The sequence below is a fragment of the Suncus etruscus genome, chromosome 2 (genome assembly GCF_024139225.1).
Source record: "Suncus etruscus isolate mSunEtr1 chromosome 2, mSunEtr1.pri.cur, whole genome shotgun sequence".
In the NCBI taxonomy this organism is placed as follows: domain Eukaryota; kingdom Metazoa; phylum Chordata; class Mammalia; order Eulipotyphla; family Soricidae; genus Suncus; species Suncus etruscus.
The window spans coordinates 149,846,178-149,864,282 of NC_064849.1; the positions used below are offsets into that span (position 1 = coordinate 149,846,178).

The 18,105-nt window shown below is 48.6% G+C and overlaps 1 protein-coding gene across 1 annotated transcript; it reads left to right on the top strand.

The window, feature by feature from the left end:
• Positions 1-225: 225 nt before the first annotated feature.
• Positions 226-10,195, top strand: NR2F1 (nuclear receptor subfamily 2 group F member 1). The gene is given in 4 exon segments (XM_049769141.1): positions 226-424; positions 427-699; positions 3,380-3,907; positions 9,119-10,195. Coding segments are annotated over 4 exon segments (1,272 nt in total). The 5' UTR covers positions 226-234; the 3' UTR covers positions 9,400-10,195.
• The last annotated feature ends 7,910 nt before the right edge of the window (positions 10,196-18,105 follow it).

The following is an 18,105-nucleotide window of genomic DNA, read 5'->3' on the forward strand; positions in this document are numbered from 1 at the left end:
GGCAGTAGCGGCGGCGGCGGCGGCGACAGCGGCGACAGCAGCGGCGGAGACTAGCGGCGGCCGGTGCCCGGCTCGGGCTCGGCTCCCGCGACCCCGGGGTGCCCGGCGGGGGCCCCCGGCCCCTCCCCCGCCCCCCTGCCCCGGCCCCATCCCCGCCCCCGCGCGCCCGCGCGCAGCCCCGCGGCCCTCGGCGAGCAGCTCGGCTCCCCCCCAGCGCTCCCCGGGCCCAAAGATATGGCAATGGTAGTTAGCAGCTGGCGAGATCCGCAGGACGACGTGGCCGGGGGCAACCCCGCAGCGCAGGCGGCCCGCGGCGGCGGAGGAGGCGGCGCGGGCGAGCAGCAGCCGCCGCAGCAGCAGCAAGCGGGCTCGGGCGCCCCGCACACGCCGCAGACCCCCGGGGCAGCCCGGAGCGCCCGCCACCCCCCGGCACGGCGGGGGACAAGGGCCAGGGCCCGCCCGGCTCGGGCCAGAGCCAGCAGCACATCGAGTGCGTGGTGTGCGGGGACAAGTCGAGCGGCAAGCACTACGGCCAATTCACCTGCGAGGGCTGCAAAAGTTTCTTCAAGAGGAGCGTCCGCAGGAACTTAACTTACACATGCCGTGCCAACAGGAACTGTCCCATCGACCAGCACCACCGCAACCAGTGCCAATACTGCCGCCTCAAGAAGTGCCTCAAAGTGGGCATGAGGCGGGAAGGTGAATATTTCTTCTCTGCTTCTCTCTCTCTCTCTCTCTCTTTCTCCCCCCTGCGCTTCCCTCCCCGGCCCTCTCCGGCTTGGCTTGCTTTGGGCTTTCTCTCTCTCTCTCTCTCTCCCTCTCTCTCTGGCGCGCGCGCGCGGGGGTGGCTGCCGGTGAGGTGCTTGTAGGGGCTCCTGCGGTCCCGGTCCCGTCCCAGCTTCCCTCCCCTGTCCCTGCTGCCTTTCCTTCCCCCCAGCGTCCCCCCTCCCCCGCTCGCTGCCGCTGCCTCCCCCCCTCCCGGCCTGCGCTCCAGCTCCAGACTCTTCCCCCCCACCCGCTGCCTGCTCGGGATTGTGTCCCCCGGATCGTGAGCTGTTGGCTTCCCCATCCCTTCCCTCCCTGCCTCTGTCCTGGATATGCTCAGTGTGTCTCCTGCGTGTGCGTGAGGATGCTTGGGTTGAGGGTGGCTTGTGCTGCTGGCATGAACTTGGGGCGGGGGTCTGCCTATTTGTCCCGGGGAAACTCTGTGTCTGCCGTGCTTTTGTCATTCATTCCACTTTCCCTTCCCTCCATCTCTCTCTTCATCCCCGCTCCTTTCCTTTCCACCGGGGAGGGCTGGGCACTGGAGTCCCCAGACCCCCGGATTCATTGCTGCATCATCCTTTGAGAAGCTTAGGCTGGAAAAAGAGGAGTGAGATTTATTGCACTTGTAGGCCTAATTAGGGGGGAAGGGGGGCTTCTGGCCTGTTCACTGGTTTCCCTCTCCTTTTCACCGAGCTGGGGCCGCCTCCTCCAGAGCTGTGGCCTTGTTTTCACCCCTCTACTTTGAAAGGAAAGTTTGTGACCGAACTGTGCTTTCATAGTTGTGTCATTTTTTTTAAAGCATGATACTCGTTTTATTTCTTCATCAAACTCCACCCTCTGCTTAAATACTGCATACAAATTACAATTTACAAGGGCATTTACCGATCCTTCTGATTTGGCTGTTATGCATAGACTGCAGCTGGCATGGGCTTCCACATCATTTAATCCCTGTGTTGTATGGGTTCGGTTTCTTCTTTTAACACAACTTTCGATGTTGTATTTAGATATGCTTCCTGTTCGTGTGGCAAGAGATGCGGCACTTATAAATATATGTAGTCATATACAGTTAAAGTTTATCTTCTGACAATCATTAGAGATGTCTTGGAGTCGAATGAGAGAACTAGTCAATTTTGCAGAATGCAGATTACTTCTTCTTGTAATTGACTTTAAAATTATATATTATATGCTACAAGAAAATAAATTGAATTCTTTCAGATCTCAAGAAGCAGACAAATATGACGACTTCATTTCTAGCTCCAGGGAGATTTTTGTAGGCATCTGGAAAACACACACACACACACACACACACACACATAAACACACATACACACATAAACACACCACATACCAAAAAAAAAAAAAACAACCTTTGAATTGTGCTCTCAATTAATTGAAAAAAAAAAACCTGCCAAGTTCAAAACTATAATTAAGGGGGGGGAGAGTATTCTAGCCATCATGTTTCAAGAGCTTAAATTGCATTGGACTTGCCTTAAAATTGGAATCAGAGCAAATTTAAGAAAATAGTGCATAATCTGAAATAAGATGACTACATATAGGTAGCTATATCTATATTAATTTGTTGGGGGGAGAGTCCAGTAACCCTAACTTTTCCTAAAGTTGTCTTTGTTTACATGGCAATTTAAAACGCTGGCACTGTTGAAGTAAAACATACACATAAAAAAAAAAAAACTTTGGTCAGCTTTAAGAACTCAAAGCATGCTTACGTTTTGCATTCAGATGGTTAATGAATCCAGTGTTTTTGCAGTTGCAAGCTCGTTCATTCACTGGGCAAAAGCTAGCTGCAGGTTGCAGTGCCACCGCGCAGGACAGCCATTAGTTATATTTCCCACTTTTCACAATAATGTTTGGCTACTGTAAGTTCAACTTTTTCTTGAATATTTTTCTATGTTGTGTTGCTTTTAACAGTGAGAACTTTGTGTTGGGGTGACGGGGAGGAAGGAGGAGGGGAGGGTGCAGGATACTTGTTTTCTTGTCAAAAGTTGTAAGGGGTTAGTGGGGTATGGAACTTGTATCTGATTTAAGGACAATTCTATGACATTTTTCAAGAATGTGTGACTGTTTTGAGCAAAATATTGTTTTGTTTGCAAATGAGGAGATAACCAGGCATTTGCCTAGAACCAGGACTTTTCCTCTGTTTTTTTGCCTTTCTTCTTTCTTTTTCTTCCTTCCTTTATTTTTCTGTTTTTATCCTGATTTACTTGTTTCATTTTGGAGGGATAGTTGGGGTTTTATTTTTCTGCTTTTTTTGCTCTCTGGCCTTTGAGGTCTGTGCTACCAAGCTGGGGCTGGATGGGGTGGGGGGGGGGGAGGTCGTGCAGTCAGTCAGGCCTAATTCTGGCTGGGCTGGGGTGGCCAGGAGAGGTGCAGCCGATGGCTGGAGGATATATGGAACCAGAGTGCTGGCTGACCTCTCCCCGGATTTCCTCCAGGTGTGGGCTGTGAGTGAAAGCGAGCGTGAACGGGGGGAAAAATGCACCGAATGCAGGAGGCTGCAGGGAGAGCCTCCGCATTGTGTCGGGTGCGCTGCGGCGCAGCGATGTTCGCAAGCTCCCTGGATGCACATTGCCTCTTTTCTCTCTTTTCTTTTTGTCAGCGGTTCAGCGAGGAAGAATGCCTCCCACTCAGCCCAATCCCGGCCAGTACGCCCTCACCAACGGGGACCCCCTCAATGGCCATTGCTACCTGTCTGGCTACATCTCGCTGCTGCTGCGCGCCGAGCCCTACCCCACGTCGCGCTACGGCAGCCAATGCATGCAGCCCAACAACATCATGGGCATCGAGAACATCTGCGAGCTGGCCGCGCGCCTGCTCTTCAGCGCCGTCGAGTGGGCCCGCAACATTCCCTTCTTCCCGGATCTGCAGATCACCGACCAGGTGTCCTTGCTCCGCCTCACCTGGAGCGAGCTCTTCGTGCTCAACGCGGCCCAGTGCTCCATGCCGCTGCACGTAGCGCCGCTGCTGGCCGCCGCCGGCCTGCACGCCTCGCCCATGTCCGCCGACCGCGTCGTGGCCTTCATGGACCACATCCGCATCTTCCAGGAACAGGTGGAGAAGCTCAAGGCGCTGCACGTCGACTCGGCCGAGTACAGCTGCCTCAAAGCCATCGTGCTGTTCACGTCAGGTGAGCTGCGGACGGACGCGGTGGCCGCGGGCAGGCCGCCCCGGGAGCACCCCCATCCCCGCAGGACCTGGATCTCGGCGCCCGCCGTGCCATGCAAGGCCCTGGCCGTCCTGGGGCCTGCCCCGGCCCCGAGGACCCCACAGGGGATCGCGGCCCGGCCCGGGCCTCTGCCTCTGCCATGTTAGGGAGCGCGGCGGGCAATGCGGGGAGCCCTGGAGGTGCGGGTGAGGCACACAGAGAGCCGGCCAAGGCAGCCTGGGCGGCCTGCCTACCCCCCTATCACCCCCCAGCTAAGCAGCGGTGGTGGAGGGTGCCTGTCTGCTTGGGGTGGGGGGAGGAGGCTGGCAGGGCGGTACTGTGGCTACGTCTGGCTGCGCGTGTGTGCTATGCGGTGCGTCTATGTTGCTTGTGTTTGTGCCGGAGCAGAGCGAGTCAAGGGGAGGAAAGGAAAGGAAGGAGGATGAGGGAAGGTGGCTTTATCTGCTCTGGGTAGCACGCTCCTGGATGAGTTTCCTCGACACACACACACACACACACACACACACACACACAGGGAGAGACACACACACACAGGTAGAAAGAAGAAGCCGCAGAAATAAATCACAAATAATCCCGCTTTATTGCTGCCTGATTTTCCCTTATCGGAAACCATTCATGTTTGCAGTTGCTGAGGTTATTGAGGGCCGTAAAACACAGCTTCTAAACAAGAAAGATAAAAAAAAAATAAAAAGAAGAAGAAGAAAATACAAAAGCAATTCTGTTGAACACCCATAAGTCTGGGTGGATTCCTGGCCTAGAGATAAATCTCCAGGCCATGCAGAACACTTGAGCGTTCGAAATTTCACAGAGTGCCTTAAAAATATCAAATTAAATGTAGGCGGTAGTAACATGCATGTTAACAATTTCTCTTATGATAGATGGTTCAAATTAACTTCCAGGAAAGTGCATTAACGTAGCCTTTGAAGGCTCTGGCCTGAGCCTCTGAGAACACTGACCGCTTTTTATTATTGTAACCTGCAAGAGGGAAACATATAAACACCCGGGACAGCAGGTAATGGGGGGAAATATAAACAAAGCTAGAAAGAAGCTGTCGGTGAGCAGCACTGGTGAGCTTCCACTGGATCTCAGGCTTGCCCACTCTAAGTAGGATGAGCTGTCCTTTTATCACTATTATTGGCATTATTGTTTTTAATTCTTCCATTCACAGAACAAATAAACCACCCTAATAAGTCTGCCCGGGAACCAGGACCCCCAATGGCCAAATTAAAACCAGTCTCAAGCAGAAATGGCCAAACCTCTTTCTTAAGGCCTTGTTGAACAGTGAGCAGTGGTATAATCTATCAATATTTCTTGGCTTTCATGCATGAAGAATCATATTTACATTGTATGAAAATGACACTTAAATTTGCACAATATTGTAATGTAGCAAATGTAGTATTAATATCGATCTGAACAGCAGATAATTTATTTAGACAAGAGAATCTCATTTGTATGCAGGGTGGCCAGAGCCATGGACTTGGAATGCCCCCTTTTACTTTCCCTGCAAATGCAGATCCATTGGGAGGAGAGTGAGTTATTCTTTGCAAGAGGATAAAGTGTGAATCTTAAGACAAATGGAAGATTTCTTGAATAGCCTCCTCAGTGTTCAAATGCATTTTATCTTAATAAGTCTTCTTGATGGAAATGTGTTTTTCAAAAGTGACAAAGAGCCTGGGAAGCAGTAGTGGGGCAGCTTTCGCTCTGGCAGGCCTAGGGCCTGGCTGGCTCTCTACTACCCGGCACTTTAGCCAAATTAATCAGGAAGCAAGCCAGTGTCAGGAAAGCTGGGATTTTTTTTTTTTTTCATCTCATCTAGAGAGGTGTCTTGAAGCAGAAATGGAAAGTAGAGCTGGACAGAGGTCTTTTAAAGGAAGAAGTTCTCTTCCTCTTTCTGTGCTTTCTATGGTTCTTTGAGCTCCTGGGTTTTCTGAACTTGTACCCTCTCCCATAGAGAGAGGAAAGAAATGGACAGGCTGCAGGGGAGATTGTGAAGTTCTTCAGGCTTTACCTTCCACTTTTCATCCTAAGAAATCCCTGTGAAAAGTATGCCTTTCCAAAAGTTTTCCTAAAGATGCTTCCTGAATTCTTCAAGATGCAAAGGGAGGTCTCAGAGTGAACAATAGCTTTATTTTGTTGGGAAATTGCAAGCCTACTATCTGAAAATAGAAATAGAGCTGTCAGTAGTAATCCCACCCCCCCCTGTGTAGCACATTTCCACTTTTGACTAAACGTGTTTTGATTGCTAGCCAGAAGGGAATTCATGGGAAGCCTTCTCAAAGTCATCCAACTTTTAAGCAAACTTTGACTGATGGAAAAGACAGTTTTAGACATATTGTCCAAAGAGGTTAGCACTGGCTAAGTATTTGAAGCCGGCTCGGGGGTTCCCTGTGGTGGTTTTCACATTTGGCCTCTGGATGGTATGTTTAATCCTTAATATTCTGGACAGCATCCAAAGACTAGGTCATGACCTGAACTTACTTTTTTCAAAAATTCATTAATTCATACACCTAAATATTCCCTCAAATAAATGAGACCTTCCCTGAAAGGAGCCATCTAGTTAACATAAATACAATAAATCCATTTTCAGCACAATAATAACTTTGATTTCTAGTTATGGCAGCTGATTACATCTATATTTCCTGAACACTAAACTCTTCTGAATGCACAACATGAAATACATTCTCTGCACTACAAAGGCTAAGCCGGGAGGGCCTGAGCAGTAATGGTTATTTATTTACATAATTTCTCTTCCATATACAGTAGAAGAAATATTGAGGGTTCCCACACTGACATTGCCAAATAAAAAGTGAGACATGGGTTTTGCCCAATCCACCTCCTTTCCCTATCTGGGATATAACTCATGGACTATAAATATATGCTACATGGCACCTCTTGCTCACCTATCTCTGCTCCCACTACTACTCCATGGTTTTGAGAGCTCAGTGACCACAACTGTGGGCATCTCCATTGCAGTACTATCCAAAGGAAGAAAGGATGTGGAGAATGAGGAGCCAGACCAGAACTAGGGATTCTGCTGAAGGGAGTTACAGGCTGACTGGCTGGCTGGCACCTGACTTCCAGACCCAGCAATAGGCATGCCTGCCTTCAGAGGAAATAAGTGGAAACAGCTAGTGTAGGGACCAAGTATGCCTTTCCTGCCTGAAGTTTTATACTTTGGAGTAGCCTGACTAAGAGAAGGGTAGTGACCTTGCACTATGGATGTCCTAATCATAAATATCACATAAATATTTGACAATCCTTGGGAGATGCCATATGGGTCTTTAAAAATATCTGCCTGGGTAACAGTGGGTCCTTTTCTTATTGCATTGTCTAAGACTGAAAGAGATCCTGTGGAATAATGGGCAGCTAATGCATGAGGTAAGATAAGCAAGATAGATGTAAATATGAGTCTGCATTGGTGGTCATTCAGTAGGGGTCAGGTTAGTAGGCAGGGCCAAGGGCAGACCTCAGAGTCCCCTCTGTAACCAGCAAAACCCCAATGAGCTCCTGACCTCAGCCTGCCAGCCATAAAATCTCACTAGCTTCCCAGGGCAGACCAGTGTAGATACACCCAAGTGGCTGGCTGGAGTAATTAGACATCTGAGAGCAAACCAGACTGGATCTGGGGTCAAAGGAGACTTGCCTCAGAAGTTCTTGAATTATCACTAGTTTTATTATTTGTATTTTCGCTCAAGGCCATAGCCTTGTAGATGAAGGTGTTTGAATGCTTTGTAAATCCTAGTTCTTAAAATATAAAGACATAAAGTGCAGAAACTCGGCAGGCAACACTTTTCAGTTTGACTCATTTGTTGTGTCTTCTTAGGGTCACATTTGTCCATTCATGATTGTATAATGTCCTTTTGAGAATATCCCCATGCATGAATTTCTTCCCAGATCTATAGATTAGCAAACTCTGTCTTTGATCTCTGGTAACCTCCTAACTGGTTCAGGGTTTCTCTGTGATCTTCCTGTTTAAAAAAAATATTTATTATTAATTGATGAAACAACACAAGTGTTTGAACTAGGAAAGGAAGTTTTCACTTTGCACTTTTGATTCCACCTTCCCTTCCCTTCACCTCCCTCTAGTTAGTTGATATGGTATAAATTGTTGTCTGGAAATATTTTTAGGAGCCCAAGAAAAGCCTTGGTTGATGTGAGATAAACACACAGCCTTTGAGATGCTGTCATTGTGTGTAGGTGCCATTCTCTCTTGGTCCTACCCCAGGAAGCCTATTGCCTCCACCCCACCCCCTAAACTCCCCATGCCCCAGTTATAAAGCAGCAGCAGAAGCAGCCTCTAGCCCAGCTTTGTGTCTGATTGCTGAAGATGTCTCCCCTCTGCAGCCTGGAGTAACTGAGCTTATTCCTCCTGATTATTATATAGCTTACAGAGATGTGACCAATTTTCAATTACTTGATCTAAGGCCCTGATAGACACGTATACCCTCACCAAGGATTTGCCGCAGACTTCTTTCTTGCATAGATAGCAGATCTCAAATCCTATAGTGTGAACGCATGGGCCTGATCTGATTCTAGGCACTTGCCAGCCCCAGGATTCCTTCCTTTGCATTTGTTCTTGAACCTCTAGATTCTACTTGTGGTTTTCGGTATTTTGTTTTGTTTTTTTGTTTGTTTGTTTTTTTGCATTTGGGTTGTTTGAGTTTGAGGGAAGCACTCCAAGAAGCCTTTGAGAACTGTGTCCTGGCTGCCTGTGTCTTCATGACTCCTGAACACCCCAAAATCCAGGGCACAGGGGGGCATCCCTTTAATGAGCACAGCAGAAAGATGCTCCCCTACAGGCAAAGGACAGGTTGCTGTGTACCAGCAAACATGGCTCCAGCGTCGTACATTATTTAATTCAAAGGTGAAAGAGGAAAAACAAAGGAACAAGAGAGGCTGCCTGCTTCTGCATGGATATGCTGCTCTCTCCAGCTCCCCGAGGCTTGGTGGAGCTCGATTTATTTTTATTTGTACTGGGGGCTGGAAAAAGGAGAATACAGGAGAAGGAATGGGGAGGCCTAAAAGAAAATCTTTCTCTTCCCCCCCTTTTTTTCTATTCCCTCCCTTTCCTTCCTAAAACATCTTTAACAGCTTATCCATGCCTTTGCTGTTCATGGACCTAACAGTTTGCCCCCTCCCCTTGTTTCTCCTCCCTGTGGCTGCTTGGGGCAGATGCCTGTGGCCTGTCGGATGCTGCGCACATCGAGAGCCTGCAGGAGAAGTCACAGTGTGCGCTTGAGGAGTATGTAAGGAGCCAGTACCCTAACCAGCCCAGCCGCTTCGGCAAACTGCTCCTGCGGCTGCCCTCGCTGCGCACCGTGTCCTCCTCAGTCATCGAGCAGCTCTTCTTCGTCCGTTTGGTAGGTAAAACCCCCATCGAAACTCTCATCCGTGATATGTTACTGTCCGGGAGCAGCTTCAACTGGCCTTACATGTCCATCCAGTGCTCCTAGACCTTGGGCGACTTTCACCTACCCCTGCCCCGTAGAGACTCAGAGCCAGTGAGGACCATGGACTCCAAAGCCTTGGGGACACTGGGTGGCTGATACAGGGTGTAGCTGGGCAAGCAGGGCAATGGGTAGAGTGGGGGAAGAGGGCCAGAACAACAGGAACAGCCTACCCTGCAGAAATGCAAACTGGAGCTGCAACCCAGGAGAGAAAGACTTTTTAAGGATCAGATCTGTGATCATGGTGGAAAGGAAAGAAAAGCAAAAAGAAAAAGAAAAGAAAAGGACCTTGTGTCTGGTGAGAAAAAACACTTTTTTGGGGAAAAGAGGACCATGGGAATTTTAATAAAACAGAAGGAGACTAATGGACCTTCCAGGATTTATTGTGGATGGATGTGGATATATTCTGTACAGAAAACAACACACTTGGAAGTGGACTGAAGCCTATGTAGAAACACACACATACACACACGCACCAAACATTGTTATTCATTTTGTAAAATACTAGTCTTTATTTTCATTTTTTGTAAAATTTAAACATCGTATGCACATAAAAAGGAAACAAGAATTAGGGGGAAATAACATTTTCCAAATAATTATAAAAAATGTCCTGTGTCTATGTATCTATATCTGTTTTGTATTTTTTTCTGGTTCCAAACCAGATTTCCTGTGATTCTATACTAATAATTTTTGATATAACCCTTTGCTTCTTATAATGAGTGCGATATATGTTGTCAAGGCTGTTCTTCAAGAATTAAAATTGAAGTGAAAATTTAAACAAAAATAAAAGAATTTAGCAAAATCCACGTGTCTGGTTGCTTGACAGATGTCATCATTGCAAGAGGGCTCTTCAATTAATTTCCACCCTAATTATTATTAGAATGAGGTGAGTGGTGGTTGTTTATGGGGGTGGGGGAAGGCAGGGCAGTTAAGACCCATTACCAAGTGAGCTATATTTCTTTTCAAAACCAAGCACACCCCCTTGGTTTTCTAAATGCCAGTCTTCATGGGTCCAGGGTGGCAGAGAGGGCTTCATGGGTCCAGCGTGATGGGGGGCATCTGCTAGTAAGTTTCTATGGCTGATGAGCTACCCTGCACACAGCTGGCAGAGGACTTGGGGTAAACGTGGTGGCTGGGCCCAGACACAGGAGCCAGGCTGGAGTGGGTTGGGTGATGGGTAGGGCAGGCAAGGGTGGGAGGCTTGGAGACACAGGGAGAAGAGGGAAGCCTGGATGGCCTAAGGGAGGGAGCTAAGGCACAGCACTTTGAGCTGTCTTTGCTAACACCCCCCTTTCTGGTCTGCTGAAGAAGTCTCTGGGTGGGTCCTGGAACCATCACTGAGTGGATAGAGCTGTCCTCCTTAGGGCACTTGGGACTTCTGAATCTACTGAAAGAGGATATTTTTCCCCTAGTGGTTCTCTCAGGGAAGAACCTGCTGAAGCCTCTGCTTGGGTGTGCAATAGGAGTGTGGGGGTGTGTGTATGTCTAACAGCTTTGGGGGGGGGAATGAAAGCTGGATAGGATACACCATGGGAACATGTACAGTCATGGGAGTTTTTTCCCCTCACTGTATTAATACAGCCACATTTTTCCAAGTAACATCTCTCCTCCTCTTCCCCAACCCCAAGCGGGTCTGAATCAGAGCATGAGGCAAGAACCGGGACTTTCCTACTGGCTAAGTTTGTTTTCTATTTGTTGTCTGGATGTCTCCCCATCTCCAGGCTCCCCCCCCCCATTGCCTAGGTCCCCTCCCACGTACTTCAAAAATCGCATTCACAAGCCTTCCAATAGCTACCTCGCCAGAGCTTTTAATACTCTGGGTGCTGCTCAGTGGCAAAACAACGCAACACTCTCTGGAACGAAGGCCTTGCAGAGACTCCCCTCAGTAGCAGTCCAGCTCCTGGCTCCAATGAGGGGCACTGTGGTGGGGTGTGAGCCCGCTCAGGACCCTTCCAGTTCTGGGCAGTATCTTTTGTACTACACCCAGGGACTTGGCTTTGGACTTAGGCTGCCATCCTGGCCAGGTGGGGGACCAAGCAAAAGAGGATGCGAGAACAGAATATAGCGAGCTCGAACTGCTCCCAGAAACTCTCCAGGGCGCCCCTTCTCCCTGGGGGGTTAGGGGTGGAATGGTCTGCTCTTGCGCGGAGGGGGAAGGGAGCCAAGCAGCCTCCAAGTCCTCCCAGCTCTTTCTTGCCTTTCTTAAAATGAGATGTAAATATATTCATTACAATGTGATCCCTCTGATGAAAACAGATCAACATTTTCGTAGGTCGAGACGTATTTTTCAATTAAGTTCAATATGGAAGCCCCAGCGCAAAGCAAATCGCCCAGGGTGGGGAGGGACGCGGTTGTTGCTGCTGCGGAGTCCAGAGGTGACCCTGGTTCACCTGGCCAGGGCCCGCTGGGTCCCTGAGATTATTATTCGCGACCTGGGGGTTGCAGGCAGGGTGCAACTTTCTAATCCTGGATCCAAACTCAAGGACGACCTGCACCGCGCTGCCAGAAGACGGGCCTGCCCCTGGGCCTCACACCCTAAGGCCATAGACGGGGGTGTAGGAGTCGGGAAGGAAGGCTCGGGGCTGAAGGAAAGGAAGATGCAGGAAGCCTTGAGTCTGGGGGCCTGTGCCCAACGGGGTGTCAGGGGGCTGCAAGCAGGGTTTCTCCTCTGCAATTTCCTAGGAAGCTGAGTTAGAACCCGGTTGCCGTCCACGCAGTGAGAAGAGAAGTCGTTTCCGAGGTCTCTGTGTCTATCTCTTGCAGAGACTACCCCCCTAATGGGAGCCTCTGTTGGGCCAGACTAACTGCCCGCGTCCATAAGAGGCACAGTGAGAGATCCAAGCATTTGCTCCTGGGAAGGGAAAGCTTGTAAAGGAGCTGAGAGCACAGATTGTAAACCGGACTGAACCTTCCGTCCACAGGGACGCATCTGCTCCCCCATCCGGCTGGGGCATGCTGGTGGTGTCCTCCTGGTAGTGCTACTGAGCGAGTTGCTCCAGGGAGCGTCCTGGATGCATGGGAAGAAATCACTGGGCAGAAGGTATGAGGGAGTAAGAGAGAGGTTCTGCCTGGGAGGCCACCTTAGGTTCCTGAGCTATGAGCCCGCCTTGAGTTCAGCGACGGGGGAACCTTGCAACCCACAGTCAGGTGGAGGTCAGACGTTCATCTTAGGGTGGGCAGTCCCTCCAGGCCTGCTCCCACTTCTCAGCCACCCCAGGCCCAGGGAATCTGAAGACCAGGGCAGAGGTGGCAGAACTGGCCAAACTGACCTAGCTCGCTGGGCACTGGGCTTGGTAGAGCTGACCAGTTCTCTAGTGCCAGCGGAAAAGCATCTTAGTTACAGAGCTGCCCACACAAGGTGCCTTTCTCTCGAAATTACCTGTGACATATAAAAGTCAAGCGTCCCCTTTCTAATCGAAACGTGCTGGGCAACTGAGAACTTTAGGGGCTTTGAAGTCAGGTTTCAACTGCTTTAGCCCCAAACTTGGTTGAAAAACATCAAAAAGGCCATCTCTGGACACGCTTGCCTCTGAAAATCTCTAGGGAACCAGGCTGTGCTTCATCCATGGAGAAAAAGGACTGGTACAAAGCAGTTTAAGTATGACCCTTGCCCTCAGATGGACACCCCACTTAGGACCACCAGTCTTGGTGGAAGCTAAGGAACCGAGATAGGGTATACTGTCTGACGCCCTTTGATTTCTGGGCTTACCCCTCAAATGGTTTAGGCTCGGCCAGGTTCACTTTGCCCCATTGCCCAACTTTTTACCCATATGCACTAAGGATCCATGCCCCTCTCCTGGAACCTGCCTGAGTTCTTGACTAGGAGCATGCCAAACTTTAGGTTTGGTTTTGTTTTATAGCCTCTTTCTTCTCCTCCACTCTCAGGCAGTGGCCTCTTAACAGTGGCAGAATCACCTCCCATATGGGCCTCAATGCCTCGGAACAAATCACCTGAATGCCTGGTGAAAAGGAAACCATGAGGGCAAGGGGAGGATATGGATGGAGACACAAGTGGGAACTAATAAAACTCTTGTTAGAGGGTCTGCTTGGGATCTGTGGCGTCACTGGGCCTTTTACTTGAAAAGCCAAAGAGTTGTATTCCTAAATGAGTTAAAGACCCATTTACCTCTGTCGTGTTCTATTCATCAAGCCACAAGTTGAGAGTCCCTAACATGAAACTATTTGTTTGCTTACACAACCAGCTGGGCGCAATTTCACGTCTGAGATATCTATCTGAAAGCGCCTCTCATTTATTATCTCTCCTTGTCAGCGAATCCATTTTCCAGCTCTCCCTCCCCCACTTTCAAGTTTATTTATTTGTGGGGGGACTTCTTTGCCTAGGAGGACCTGAGTGCTGAATGTTTCCCAGGGAGCAACTCCCTGGGGGAGAGGGGGATTCTTCAGGACTCCGGGGGGCCACCGGGCAGCTGGGACAGCAGAGTCCTGTTTACTACAAACGCCTAACCCAGCAGCCGGAGGGGTCAGAGTGCAAAGCGGGCAAAGGATAGGCCTGCCTAGTCTTTGCAGAGGAATGCACTTCCCTGGATGTTCTCAGCAGCTTGGCTCGCCCAGAGTCAGCCCAACCACCTGTGCGAAGAGTGGGCGGGGGCACTGCAGGGGAGTCCTGGAGACTTCTTCCTCCTAGAAGGCTTTGAGAAATGCTTTCACAAAACCTCACCTAGTCCCATGGGGCCAAGTTCTTCTCCCAGGCTGGAGCACAGAGTGAGTAACCAAGATGTAAATAGTTGGATGATGGGCTGGGGGAGGGGGCAATGCGTGGCTTGTGTGTGCAGAGGGGAGAAGGCTGCACGTGGTTTTAATCTTGAAGCACAAAGAGAAATAACATGCAATGCAGAAAATAGGTTTATGAATGTAATTGAGAGGAAAGAAAACAATTAACTTGGTGCCAGGTTGCACACTCGGATTCTCTCCCCCTTGCCTCCTCTTCCACCCCATCTTAAAGAAAAGCATCCCATGCAAACAAAGTGGAGGAACCGGGACAGTTGAATCTGGCTGACAAGGGCAGCCCTGATGGAGATCTCAGTGATGGGTGGATAATGGGTGTCTATCCATCTCCTAGTCTGCTAAGGTCTCCAACAAAATAAGGGATCAAATCCCAGAGCCAGCATACAAAATACCCCCAATTGTAAAAATGGAAAAGAGAGAGGGAGGTGAGGGAGGGGGAGAGAGAAAGAACATATTTCTTTAAAACAGACCGGGCTGGTCTCTGCATGGTATCCTATTGTGTTGATTTAGGAAGACATTTGCTGTATATAACGTTTAAGGTTGATAATATCATTGCACAGCCAGATAAATAAAGCATTGGCCCAACTGTGGGGTCAGCGATCGATCTCTGGGCTCAGAGGAAAAAAGGAAAAGAGACAGGGTTGTGCACTGACGCTCTGTGAGCCTGTCAGACGGCAAGCAGGAGCCGGAGTGTGTGAGCGCCAGGGTGTTCCAGAGAGAACCAAGTCTTCAGCTGGCCAAGAGGCTCATTAGCATTCCTAACCCATGGACCTGTGCTGACAACTAACAGAGATATCCCGCTCACCACCAGGCCTCCTCTCCTTTTGTCTTCAGATCTGGAAGAGAAAAAGATTTCTCAGTGGAAGCTTGAGACTGAACTTCCATGTGGTTGTTGGGGATTCAGAGCATTAAAAAAGAGACATTCCAGGAACTTGCATGTTCTTCTTTCGCTCTGCTTTTTAAAACTTCCCTCCTAAGACAAGACTTCTCTCCCTCCCTTGCTCCCTCCCTTCCTCTCTCTTTCTCTCACTCTATCTTCTCTCTCTCTCAAAGTGTCATACACTTTTTGAGAAAATCGTCTGAAAATATTTTGCCATTTCTCCTTGTTGATGTACGGAGAGGTGGATATTTATGTTAGACTTACATACACATGTATAGCTGGTACTTTAGTTAAAGATTTCCAGAACATTGCAACCAGGAGTTGTTTAAGATTCTTGTTTCTCGTCTTTCTTCTGCTTGGTTTTGGTTTTATCTGATAAAATTTGCTTCAGCTCCTATTTAAAAATAGACTACATATTTAGATCATTGTAGTTTTAAAATAAAACACATCTTTCAAAATAGGCTGTAACTCCTATATGAACTATCAGAAATATGTCATTTTAGGTCACCCACTATTCTAAAAAACATTTTAAAATTAAAAATCACTTGTGCAGTCTTAATCACCTTGCACCTATTTTGGCCAAGTGTGTTTTAACCATATCTCAAGGGATAAATATGTATCCACTTTGCTCCTCTAGATCTTGTGCCTTGAACTCCATCAAACCAGGCAGATAGTTTTACACTGGAGTGTACAAATTATCCCATGTTGACAGATGTTTGTCACTTAGTTACTTCTTTCCAAGCCCCCCCCACCCCTCTTTCTAGCTTGCTTTGTTGTTTTAAAATATGCATGTCTCTCACTGGAATGCCAGTCACGAGTGCAAACTTTGTGTCCAACCTCCCACATGAAATGATCCTTTTAGAGGGAACTCGATATGTCTCAATCTGCACTTCACTCAAAGCCTCTGGGTTTGGGCCACTCACTCCTTGGTCCTGACTCCAAAATAACTCAGCAGAAACGAGTTTCCAACTAAAAATCCCCTCGAATGTTTCCCAGGGAAGAAATATAGCTCCTATAATTAAAGGAGGCAACGGCCAGAGGGGGAATGCAGCCGGCAGCCAAAAGAAAAGTAAGAGTTTTATTTATTTGCTGATTGAGCTTGGGTTGTCATGACCAGCAGGTTTATCCACACTGGAAAGTGCTGGAGGTTTATACTACGTGTGCACAAGAGGAGGGGAAAGTGTAGGGATGGAGTGCGTAACAGGGAATAGAAAGAATGGAGACAATCTGGACAAGTTTGGGTGGGTGGGGGGAATGGTCCAGTGGTACAGTTGTAGGGAAAGTTTCTGGTTTGGGACTGAAGTGAAGAGGGGGTAGCTGAGATATATGGGGGAAGGGCCACTCACCAGAGAAGAGGGGGGTAATTATAGCAAACTCTTAAATGTGGGGTGTCATCAGGAAATGGAGGGCTGGAACTGTTTTTCCCTTGAAACGTAATGTGACAGAAAGAAAATTATTAGCTGTGTGTGGTGGTTTGGGTGTGTGTGGGGTGAATTATGAAGCAAAGAACAGGAAAGAAGGGAAGAAGTTCCAGGATGCAGAGCCGAAGTCTGTGAAGCCAGAAGTCTTCCACTCTCTTTGGCAAAAGTTGCCTAGTAGGTGTGGATGTGAAATTTTCTCTAGGAGATCATCTCTTTGCATCTTACTTAAATGAGTTTCCTCTACTGGAGCTGATGCTGGCATTCGAAGTGTTTCTAGGAGGATAGAGGATAGCACCGAGGCTGAAGAAGCCTCCCAAACCTCTTTGGCCACCCCGAAAAGCTACAAAACAGAAGAAGTCTCAAGCTGGGCAACTCATTCCTATTAAAATGGCAAAACTTTAGCACTGATGAAAAACAGATGAATTTTTTTTTCTCCCTCTCTCTGAAACAGTTACTCTCTTTTTACTGATGTGAAGTGACGTCAGCTAGGCCTGTCCTATCCCCTTGGAGAGAAGGGAGAGAGGAGGAGATGGAAGGAGGGACCTGGGAGAAAGAGCTAGAGAAAAAGAGAAAGAGCGAACTGAGAGAAGGGGGGAGGTAGGAATGGGAATGAATATCCTACACTTTCTGGCCAAAATTCCACAGAGTGGGCAAAACAATGCATTGGAAGCGGGTGATTGATAGGATACCTTTCTCTACTCTCACCAGATCTACATATTCTAACATATGGAAAGCTTACAGGCCCTGTGCACTTAGAGAAGCCGATAATGCATTAGCTCTCAGCAATATTTACAGCACCACTTTTAATACACACCAGATGGTTCACGACTGTGCCGCCTCAGCCAGCTCACTTCTCGATTTTACTCGGCGGCACTTTGTTGCAATTACGCTCCATGCTGAGACCAATTTTATTGGTGACCTATTTTTCATATTTGCAGCATTTTATGTTAAAAAAAACCTCCCCTCGGTCCCTCTTTTTTTTTTTTTTTTTAAAGGACAGTGCTCAGAGAGGGAGAGCTTAGGAGGACAGCGAGTCTGTCTAGGTGGCTATTAATATTTATCATGGTGTTACATACCTCGGATTTAAGTGAGTAAACCGGATAGACATAAGTACTTGGGTCATTATGTTTGTTCACTCACTCCCTGTTTGTCAGACCCCATGGACTGTCGACACGACGCGCTCGCCTCCGAGTCAATACATCGGACCATAAATATTGTATTCCATTAATTATCACGCCCCTGGCTTATCCCGGGCTGCAGTGTCCTCGAGCGACGCAGGGCAAATGAGGACTCTTCCTGAGCATATTTTGAAGCTGGGAACCCCGCTGAAATTTCGGCGGAGCCTGGGAATTCCTAGAGCCTGAGCTCGTCTGCCTTAGCCGGGAGGGCCTGGGGTTTGGCTGGCTAAGGCTGGGGGCTGGGGGTGCAGAGGAAGCGCCGGCCGAGGGGGGCTAGGAGAGCTCTGTACCTGTTATCTTGCGGCGCAGAAGGCCACAGGGAGATTCCCATTTGGCACGCAGGGAAAGGCTTTCAACTTTATCTCCCGCCGTGTATTTACATCCCGATGCTGGGACATTGTTTTGCCAGGGAACAACAGAAAAGTCCTATTTGCTAGCACGCAGGTGCACTTTCTCTTCCCAAACTCTTCCTCCATCAACCCTCGCT